This window comes from Carettochelys insculpta, chromosome 22 (assembly GCF_033958435.1).
Source record: "Carettochelys insculpta isolate YL-2023 chromosome 22, ASM3395843v1, whole genome shotgun sequence".
In the NCBI taxonomy this organism is placed as follows: Eukaryota; Metazoa; Chordata; order Testudines; family Carettochelyidae; genus Carettochelys; species Carettochelys insculpta.
In genome coordinates this window covers 13,097,097-13,107,554 of record NC_134158.1, presented here as the reverse complement: position 1 = coordinate 13,107,554, position 10,458 = coordinate 13,097,097, and the positions used below count along the sequence as shown (strand labels likewise).

The window sequence follows — 10,458 nt, the reverse complement described above, 5'->3', positions numbered from 1 at the left end:
CCTCAGCACTCCAAGGGGCCAGGGGGCACCTGCCACACCAGTATGTGCTCTGGAGGGGGGCTGTCCTGCCTCCTTCCCTCACCCCAGCCCCCCCCCTCATTGTGACTCTTGTGCCCCTTCCAGCCCCAGCCCCCTCCCTGTTCGTCTGTCCAGCCCCAGCCCCCTGGTTCATCCTCCCATCCACCTCCAGACCCACCCTCGCTGCGGTCCACACACACACCCCTTCCAGCCCCGAGTCCATCCATCTGTCCATCTGTCCTTGGCCCTGGTCCATCCGTCTGTCCATCCCAGCACCCCATCCATTCTCAGCTCTCACCCTTGCTGCAATGCATGTAGTCCTTCTGGCCCTGGCCCGCCATCTGTCTGTCCATCCATCCATCCTGCTCAGCCGTTGCCTGCTCCTGGAGTTCAGTTACTTCACTGTATCCCAGCGCTGGGCGAGCCATCCCCATAAGGTGTTCTATGTGTCTGTTCCCCAGTTGCCCCACCCCAGAGGTGGCTGCATCTCAGCAGCAGGTGACCATTCCCATTGTCCTGTGTGGCTGTTCCACATCTGCTCTACCCCAGAGGTGGCTGCATCTCAGTGCTAGGTGAGCTAACCCTGGGCAGTGTTATGTTGAGGCATTCCCTGCTGCCCCTCCCCAGAGCTGGCTCCATCTCAGCACTGGGCAAGTCATCCCCATAAGGTGTCACATGCCGCTGTTCCCCACTTGCCCCACCCCAGAGGTAGCCACAGCTCAAAACTGACACGGACTCTGTCAGCTCAGCAGCTGCTCGGCCGGGTGGGGAGGGAGCTGGGAAAGGCAGAGAGAGGAAGCTGGTGTTAATGGCTTCGGCATAACTAAGCCATTCCCTGGAGAAGACGGACGCGGCGTTCCCCGGGGCTCATCACACCCCAGCTCGGTGTTTCACAGCTCTCGCCCTCACTTCCCGCGCTCGCAGCCGGGGAGGCAGGTGTGCCAAAGGCGGCCGGGCCTGCGGGGGGGTCGGGGGGGCTGCAGGTGGGGGGCTGGGCGCTGCGTGGTGGGATGAGCAGCATTGGTGGGTCTCTGTCCGTTAGTCCCAGGCCCCCACCCACCCCCAGCTCCCGCCCCAGCCGCCGTCCGTCCGTCCGTCTAGCGGGGCGCCGGGGGACCAGGCGGGGGGTGGGAGGGGGAGGGGTGAACTCCCGGCGTCCGGCCGCCCGGTCACGCGCCTTCTCCCGCCTCCCATTCATAAGGAGCGAGGGCGTCTCCATGGCAACGGATGCTGCGGGAAGCCGGAGTTAATGCTCGGGGCGGGGCCGAGACGCGCCCCCGGCCCGCAGCCCCGCCCCGCCCCCCGGCCCTGCAGGGGAGGATCCCGCGGGGGCGGGGCCGGTTCGCTGCAGCGGCTGCTCCCAGCGCCGCCCCGAGTCTCCCCTGCTCCGCTCCGCCGCGATGGCTCCGCCGCTGCTGCTGGCGGCCCTGCTCTGCGCGCTGCGCCCCGCCGCCAAGGTAGGGAGCGGCCCGGGCCGGCCCCCGGCGCTTCGGACCCCGCCTCCCTCCTTCCTCTGCACCCCATCACCCTGTACCCCATCACCCTCCTTCCCCTGTACCCCGTCTTCCCCCTTCCCTACATCCCAGCGCCCCATCACCCCATACCCATCACCCTGTACCCCGTCTTCCCCCGTCCCTACATCCCAGCGCCCCATCACCCCGTACCCATCACCCTGTACCCCGTCTTCCCCCGTCCCTACATCCCAGTGCCCCATCACCCCCGTACCCCATCTTCCCCCATCCTTTTACCTCAGCTCCCCATCACCCCATACCCATCACCCTGTACCCCGTCTTCCCCCGTCCCTACATCCCAGTGCCCCATCACCCTGTACCCCATCACCCTCCTTCCCCTGCACCCCATCACCCTGTACCCCGTCTTCCCCCGTCCCTACATCCCAGTGCCCCATCACCGCCGTACCCCATCTTCCCCCATCCTTTTACCTCAGCGCCCCATCACCCCATACCCATCACCCTGTACCCCATCTTCCACCATCTTCCTCCTTCCCTGGCCCTGGTACCCCCATCACCCTGTACCCATCACCCTCCTTCCCCTGTACCCCATCACCCCTGTACCCCGTCTTCCCCCGTCCCTGCACCCCAGTGCCCCATCACCCCAGTACCCATCTCCCTCCCTCCCCCCAGCCCCATCACCTCTCCCTTTAACACCCCCCATCACCACCCCATCCTTGTGATGATCGAAGGGGTTAATAGTCCCATCTCGGGGCCTGCCCCCCACCCTGGGGCCCAGACCTTACCCCCCAGCACATGAGGGGGAGCCCCCCCCACCGAGCCAGGAGCGGGGTGTCGAGGTGGATGTGGGGTGGGAAGGGGCTGGGGATGACAAAGGGATGTAGGTCGGGGATGGGGGTAGGTAGGCTGGGAAGTGGGGAGGGAGCATCCTCTGGGGCTGTGGGGAGTGTTTGAAGGGAGCCGGGGGTCCAGAGGGTGCTTGAGAGGGTTTGGGGTTGGGGTGTTTGGGGCGATGGAGGATCTGCGGTGTTTGGGGGATAGGGTGTTTGGGGGGATGGGGTTTGGGGGTCTGGGGGTCTTTGGGGATGGGCTGTTTGGGGGCAATGGGGTATTGGGGGATCTTGGGGATCTGGGGTCTTTGGGGGATGGGGCTTGGTGGGATGGGGTCTGGGAGTCTTTGGAGGATGGGGTTTTGGGGGGGTCTGGTGTGTTTGGGGGCCTGGGGGTCTTTGGGGGATGGGGCTTGGGGGTTTCTGTGTCACTGTCACGCTCCACCCCAGAAGCAGCCACCGTCCAACGGCGGACGGCAGCCGGGAGCCGGGAGCCATGGGCTGGGGTAAGGTTGGGGGGTTAGAAAGAACCGGCCACAGCTCCCTGGCTGCACTCCCCGGTGCTCCGGGTGACTCACCCTGCAGAGCCCAGCTGCCACAGACACAAGGTGAATCGTCCCTCCCACCGTCTCCCTGGCCTGCCCCCCGCCCCTTTGCTGAGCCCCCCCCTCCCCGGGAAAGGTGGGGGTCTGTCCTGTGCTGGGAGGGGAGTGCGGAGCAGTGGTCAGAGCAGGGGGTGGGGCTGGGAGCCAGGACACCTGGGTTCTCCTGCAAGGGGCTGCTGGGCACCCCGGACGCCTGGGTCCTGTCCAGTCACCCCTGCCCTTTCTCTGTTTCGCACAGGCTCTCCCAGCCGGCCCCAGGGGGGCGCTGCCCCATGACCCCGCCGGGGGCCCACGACGTTTCCGCCGGGATCTGCGGGGTGCTCCCTACGAGGGGGAGCTGGGCCTGGCCAACGAGCTCTATGCGCCCCGGCTGGGGCGGCTGGCCCAGGACGAGCTGCTGGCCCAGGCGCTGGAGAGGCTAGGGGCGCTCCCCGGGGGCCGCTGGCGGGAAGAGGAGCTGGGGGGCGCCCCCTGGCTCCAGGAGACGCCCCCCGGGGGCCGATGGAGACAGGAGGGGGCCCAGGCTGCCCTGGCTCTCCAGCGCCTCCTGCAGGAATCGGTCCCCCTGGCCTCCCTGCTGCAGCTGTGGGAGCAGGCCGGGGGGGCCCCCTACCCAGATTATGATGACACCGGGGCAGGTGCCCCCGCCAGGGCCCGGGGCCCAGCCCCACCTCTGCTGAGCCGCTACCGGGCGGAGGGGCCCGATGAGGAGGACGCTGGGGAGATGGATGCAGAGATGCTGAGGTGGCTGCCCCCCAACCAGCCAGCCCCCCCATCTGGCCCCCTAAAGAGATCAGGCCCCTCATTCTCCTGAGCCAGCCTGTCCCGCCCCCCAGGGTGGGGGCGGAGCCGCCACCCCCAGAGAGGAAAGGCCCCAGGTCTGACTCGGAGCCCGGAGGTCAGGACGCCTGTGTTCTCCCCCAGCTCAGATGGGACTGGGGCCTAGTGGTTGGGGGGGGGCTGGGATCCCGGACACCTGGGCTCTCTCCCCTACCCTGGGAGGACAGTGGGGTCTAGTGGTTAGAGCAGAGGGCTGCGGGGGTCCTGGGACCCCTCCCTGTCTCTCAAAGGGGAGCAGGGGCAGGGGGGTCTCGGATCCCGGACGCCTGGGCTCTAGCTGTGGTTTCCCTCTGACTTGCAGGTACCTGGTGGGCCGGATCCTGGCAGGCGGCGGGGAGGTGCGTGCGCCCCACCCTGCCAGACGCCTGCGCCGGGGGCTGGAGGAGGAGGACCCCCCCACCCTGCTGCGCGTGAAGCGGCTGGGAGGGGACAGGGAGAGCCCTGAGCCGGGGCCCCCCCAGCTGCAGCGGGCGGCGCGGACCGAGGAGGAGGAGGGGGCGGGGGGGCGGAGGGGGGCACCCCGGCTGATGTACCTTCCTGAATAAGCCCCCCCTCCCAGCGAGCACCAGTGAGGTGGGGGAGGGGTAAGTCCTCCCCCCCCGCGTATGAATGTAGCCAGCCTGGGGTGCGGGGGAGGGGCTGCCTTGTTCCCAGCCCCCCAACTCTGCCCCTCCCCCCACAGGCCGGCTCCTCCCTGTCCCCCCTCCCCCCGCTGGGGTCACCGCTCGGCCCCCGACTCGCTTCAGGATCCCCCCGTACCCCCCGGCTTGGAGCCCCCCGCCCCCGCTTCTCTCAGTCCAGACAGTAACTGCCCCCCACGTCCGTCCGTCCGTCCGTCCGTCCGGTGTCCGTCCGTCACTGACCCAATAAAGGCTCGTCGGGTATTTTGATGTACAGCCGCAGTGTTGGGCTCCGGCTGTGCCTGCCCCGGGGCGGGGGGGAAGGGGGCTGGGCACGGGGGGGCTGCGCCGGGGGGCGGGGCTGGGCCCTGAATGGGACACAAAGGGAAGACTGTGTAAGAGACTCTGGGGGGTCAGATACTGGGGGTCCCAGCCAGCCCTCTCTTCTAGGCCTGGGGGGTGTCAAATATCGGGAGCCCCAGCCAGCCCCCCCACAGCCAGGGGCCCCTGCTGAGTGCGGAGTGTGCGTGTGTGTCCCGCTGAGTGCAGTGTGTGTGTGTGTGTGTCTGCTGAGTGTGGGGGATATCCGGGGTCCCAGCCAGCCCCACCTTCTGGGCCTGGGGGGTGTCAGATAGTGGGGACACCTCCAGCCAGACGCCTGAGGCCCCCTCAAACATCCCGCCTAGCAACAAACACCCAGGGATCGGGACCTTCCCCCCGGCAGTGCAGCTGGGGTGCCCGGGCAGAGGCCAAAGGACGGGGGATGGGCGGTCCGTTCTCCGCGGAGCTCCCGGCCCTAAACCGGCCGCCTGCCGCCACAGGGAGCGGGCAGCACTCCCGGGTCAGGAGGGTGGGGAATTGGGGGCGTCTCCCGGGGCGCCCTGCGGGGCGCTGAGATTCAGTCCCGGGGGGTTGGGAAGCCGCGGGGAGCAGAACTGCCCTCCTCGTGACACCCACAGAACAGCCTGCCTGGCCAGCCCCCCGGGCACCCCCACAGCCAGCAGGGACACACACACACACACCAGCCGCACGCACCCACAGCCAGCAGCCCCCCCCCCCCCCACAGCGCAGGGGCACACGTACACATACCCTCACCCGGCAGGAACACACATACTCCGCACTCAGCAGGGAGACACGCACAGGAACACCCACACACACCGCGCTCAGCAGGAACGGACACACACACTCACACACACACACAGCAGGGACACACACACACATACACACACTCCGCACTCAGCAGGGACACACGCGCACGCACACACATACTCCGCAGGGACGGACACACACACGCGCGCACACACACACACACCCCGCACTCAGCAGGGACACACACACACACACACCCCGCACTCAGCAGGGACACACGCACACACACACACACCGCACTCAGCAGGGACACACACACGCGCGCGCGCACACACACACACTCCGCACTCAGCAGGGACACGGACACACACACACACACACACACACCCCGCACTCAGCAGGGACACACGCACACACACACACACCGCACTCAGCAGGGACACACACGCGCGCGCGCACACACACACACTCCGCACTCAGCAGGGACACGGACACACACACACACACACACACACCGCACTCAGCAGGGACACACACGCGCGCGCGCACACACACACACTCCGCACTCAGCAGGGACACGGACACACACACACACACACACACACCCCGCACTCAGCAAGGACACACGCACACACGCACACGCACACACCCCGCACTCAGCAGGGACACACGCACGCACACACACCGCACTCAGCAGGGACACACACACGCGCGCGCGCACACACACACCCCGCACTCAGCAGGGACACGGACACACGCGCGCGCACACACACACACCCCGCACTCAGCAGGGACACACACGCACACACGCGCGCACACACACACACTCCGCACTCAGCAGGGACACACACACACTCGCGCGCGCACACAGAGAGGTAGCCAGCCAGGTGCAAAACAATTAAATGATGACGAGCGGAGGTTTTGGGAGGGGGTTGGGAGAGAACCCAGGCGTCCGGCTCCAGCACCCCCACTGACCACTGTTCCTGCGCCCCTCTCCCGCCGGGATGGGACCCGGGAGTTCTGACCCCAGCAACCCTCATGCTGTCACCACTAGCCCCCACTCCCCTGCCCCAGCCGGGGAGAGAACCCTAGTGTCGGCTGCCCTCCCCGCAGCTCCCAGGACTCCATTTCCCAGGGAGCCCCGCGGCGGGCGGGCCGTGGCGGCGCGGTGCGTACCGGCCGCAGTGCATAGCGGGGGCTGTAGTCCCGCCCGCCCGGCGCTGAAGATGTCCGAGGTGCGGCCGCCCCCGCTGCGGGCGCTGGACGATTTCCTGCTGGGCCCCGCGCGCCTGGCGGCCCCGGACCCGCGCGACCCGCAGCGCTGGCGGAACCGGGTCCTCAACAACCTGCTCTACTACCAGAGCAACTACGGGCTGGGCCTGGGGCTGGCGCTGATGCTAGGGGGGTGAGCCCCGCCCGCGGGTCGGTGCACGGGACGAGGGCCGAGCAGTGCCCGGGGGGGGGCCGGTGCAAGGGGCGGGGGCCGAGCAGTGCCGGGGGGGGGGGGGCGGTGCCAGGGGCGGGGGCCGAGCAGTGCCCGGGGGGGGGCCGGTGCAAGGGGCGGGGGCCGAGCAGTGCCGGGGGGGGGGCGGTGCCAGGGGCGGGGGCCGAGCAGTGCCCAGGCGGGGGTCGGTGCAAGGGGTGGGGGCCGAGCAGTGCCGGGGGGGAGTCGGTGCAAGGGGCGGGGGCCGGGCAGTGCCGGGGGGGGGTCGGTGCAAGGGGCGGGGGCCGAGTACTGCCGGGGGGGGGGCGGTGCCAGGGGCGGGGGCCGAGCAGTGCCCGGGCGGGGGTCGGTGCAAGGGGCGGGGGCCGAGCAGTGCCGGGGGGGAGTCGGTGCAAGGGGAGGGGGCCGGGCAGTGCCGGGGGGGAGTCGGTGCAAGGGGCGGGGGCCGAGCAGTGCCCGGGGGGGGGGTCGGTGCAAGGGGTGGGGGCCGGGCAGTGCCGGGGGCGGGTTGGGGCGGGGGAGCAGACTGCGTGCTCTATGCAAACCGGGGGCAGCTGTGCCTGCTCGGGTGGGTTATGGGGCAGGGGCCCCGGGAGACCTGGACCCCTCACTCCGCCCTGCCCCACAGGTACTTCCGCCCCCTGCAGACCCTGCTCTCCAGCTTCTCTGTGACCCTCGTCTTCGGGGCCTTCGTCTGGGCGGCCGAGAACAAGGCCCCAATCCGGCGGTTCCGACGCAGCTACCCTGGTGCCAGCCTGCTGGCCATGCTGGGGAGCGCCTACGGCCTGGCCTCCCTGCTGGGGGGCTCGGAGGTCTTCCTGCTCACAGTTGCCCTTCCCGTCTCTTGTGAGTGGGGGGCGGGTTGTATGGGGGGTGGGGGGAAGTGGGTCAGAGGATGAGGACTGGGGTGAGGCAGTGGCATTTGGAGATGGGGTAGAGGGGGGCAGGAAGATTCCTGGGGTGGAGGGGGGACATCAGTGGGTTTGGGACAAGGCTGCATTGCTGGCGGGGAGGGCAGGGGGTGGGTGGCTGCAGCTGGTGCCTGTATTACTCCAGGGCAGATGCAGGCAGCTCCCAGCCTGGGGGCAGCTGCATTTCCACAGTGTTGCATCTCCACGCGTTCCCTTCCTGCTGCAGCTGCTGGACTTCTCCAGGCCCATCACCTGCAGCGTCCACACATGACAGGGCAGTGCTCCAGGGTTGGCCGTGCTTGGCCCTCCAAGGCAGCACTGCTGCAGGCCACTGCTACCATGCAGGGGAACCATTCCCCCGGGGCTGGTGCACCTCAGCTGCGTTGCAGCCCAGGCCTTTGCTGCGGGTTGCAGCCTTGGAGTTACAAGAGCCCCAGGTGGTGCCTTTTGCGGCAGCTGGTCGCATGCTAGATGTGCGGCCCCTGGGGATTCCTCCCCCACTTGCATCCTTCCCTGGGGGGGTTGCACCTGGCTGCAGCATCCCTGCCTGCAAAGGCTGCAGTTCGGCTGCATGCACGCAGGTGTGTGTGTGGGGTCGCACTGGGGGCAGTTCTGAGTGACAGCCCCTCCAGCCTCCCCTCTCGCTTCCCTCCCCCGCAGCGATTCTCATCCATGCCTCCTTCCGCCTCCGCAACCTCAAGAATAAAATCGAGAACAAGATCGAGAGCATCGGGCTGAAGCGGACGCCCATGGGGCTGCTGCTGGAGGCCTTGGGCCAGGAGCAGGAGGCTGGCTCTTAGGGGCCCCCTCTCCAGCAGCCCCTCACCGGCGCCTCCAGCCTGCGCTTTGCTGCTCTCCTACCCACACTCCCGGGATGACGCAGCATCACGCTGAGTCCAGCCACAGCTGCGAGTTTGGAGCAGGGTGGGCAGGGCCAAGAGGCGTTTTAACCTGAGGAACTCCCTGGTGCAGGATCGGAGCTGGGCGCCCAGTGCAGGGCTGAGATCTGGGTCAGCGTTTCCCAGGGGCCAAGAGAAGGGGCAGCGATTCACCTGTGGGCCTGCCTGGCGCATGGTTTTCCCTAGGGACCAACCCCCTAGGTCTGTTCACGTAGGGCCTATGTAAATATCCTATTTATACAGGAAAGAAAGGCGCAAGGGGCTGTAACACCAGTGGGGGAATTAAAGGGGGGCCCCAGAGGGGCCCTGTGGATTCAGGGGGGTGCTGCATCTGATTCGGGGCATTTACCTAAAACTCCTGCTAGTTATCTAAGGAGCAAAACCAACTATTATAATAAAACTTTGGTGCCATTTCTTGCTATAAGACCTTGCGTGGCTTTGGGGTGGGGGGGGGGGGGATGGGGCAGGGGCTTTTCCCCTCTGGGGCTCAGCCTGGCACAGCAGGAGAGGAACAGGGCTCAGGGGCCTTAACTTGCATGGAAAAATCCCACTGGTCCTGGGGAACTGCATTCAAGTTTTCCAGGCCCCCAGCCAAACGTTCCCGCCTCCAGCCAGCTGCAGAATAAATTTTGCAACGCACACCAAGGGCGGTGCTGATGCTCACCACCCACAGACACAGGCTGCCACCTGGGGGCACTTTGCCAATCATCTCTCCGGGGGCCGGGGGAGCTCCCAAGTACTCAGCTCCCAGGGAACGCTGCCCCCTCCCCTGGGGAGAAGGTCAAATCACTTAGAAACCCCCAAAGCACCAAGAAACAGTTTTACAGAGAGCTGGTTGGCGGGGGGTGTTTCTCGTGTGAATTTTCCTTTATGAACAATCCCCTCCCCTGCTTTTCAGGGCGGGGGAGGGATGGGGGTAAAGCCTGTAGCCAAACACTGACTAAAGCCCCCACCAACCTGCATGCAGCATGGGTGCCTGCTACGCCAGCTGGTGCCTTTCCCTTTCATTGTCCACCCTCCCACAGGGGGCGGGGGGGGGGGCAGGTCTCCCAGCACCGCGAGAAGGAAATTCAAACAGCAGCTCTCAGCAGGGCTGGGGCCAGGTCTGCGTGTGACGTGGTGGCTCCCAGGGGTCCCTGCTGCTGTGAAAGGTAACTGGCCAAAGGATGCAGCTTTTTCCACTGAGCTGTGGAATGCCTCGGCCCACGAGCCCCTCTGGTGTTCTACCAGCACATGTTGGGAAGCCAGGGCAGGAGGAGAAAGCTGCCCTCATACAGGGAAGGTCAGTGTGGGCCCTGCTGGCCGGTTAACCTGAAACCTTGGGCTAGTCCCCCCTCCAAAAGCAAAACTGGGGAACTTCCCCCCCAGCACAGCCAGAGGCCTTGGTGGTAGAGGTGGGATCAGCTGGTGACTGGGGGGATCCCATGCTGGGGAGGGGGCGTTTAATGCCCCACGTGTCGGCAGGAGCCTCAGTCATGCCCAGGGCTGGGCACAGCCAGTGCTGGGGGGGGGAGTTCTCGCCCTTTTACCAAGCTTGGGCCAGTGCTGAGCCCTGCTGAGGGGCTATTCCCACCTCCCTGCTCTGGTACCACACGTGCCCCCAGGTCGGCACAGCCTTGACCAGAGTGGGGAGGGGCTGAGAGGTGGCTGAACCGTGAAACTCCCTGCCCCCACGGCTGACCTGGGCGCCCAGCAAAGGGCTGAGTCCCGGGTCAGCATTTGAACTGCCCCAT

General features: G+C 67.2%; 2 protein-coding genes across 2 annotated transcripts; both read left to right on the top strand.

Annotated features, from left to right (window-relative positions):
- Nucleotides 1–1,319: 1,319 nt before the first annotated feature.
- On the top strand, nucleotides 1,320–4,558 carry PCSK1N (proprotein convertase subtilisin/kexin type 1 inhibitor). The gene is made up of 3 exons (XM_075017564.1): nucleotides 1,320–1,475; nucleotides 3,161–3,666; nucleotides 4,064–4,558. Exons 1-3 carry the CDS (start codon nucleotides 1,419–1,421, stop codon nucleotides 4,305–4,307), a joined length of 807 nt encoding a protein of 268 aa, XP_074873665.1. The 5' UTR covers nucleotides 1,320–1,418; the 3' UTR covers nucleotides 4,308–4,558.
- Nucleotides 4,559–6,682: 2,124 nt separating this feature from the next.
- Nucleotides 6,683–9,149, top strand: PRAF2 (PRA1 domain family member 2). Its single transcript, XM_075017585.1, has 3 exons — nucleotides 6,683–6,876; nucleotides 7,544–7,761; nucleotides 8,487–9,149. Exons 1-3 carry the CDS (start codon nucleotides 6,698–6,700, stop codon nucleotides 8,624–8,626), a joined length of 537 nt encoding a protein of 178 aa, XP_074873686.1. The 5' UTR covers nucleotides 6,683–6,697; the 3' UTR covers nucleotides 8,627–9,149.
- The last annotated feature ends 1,309 nt before the right edge of the window (nucleotides 9,150–10,458 follow it).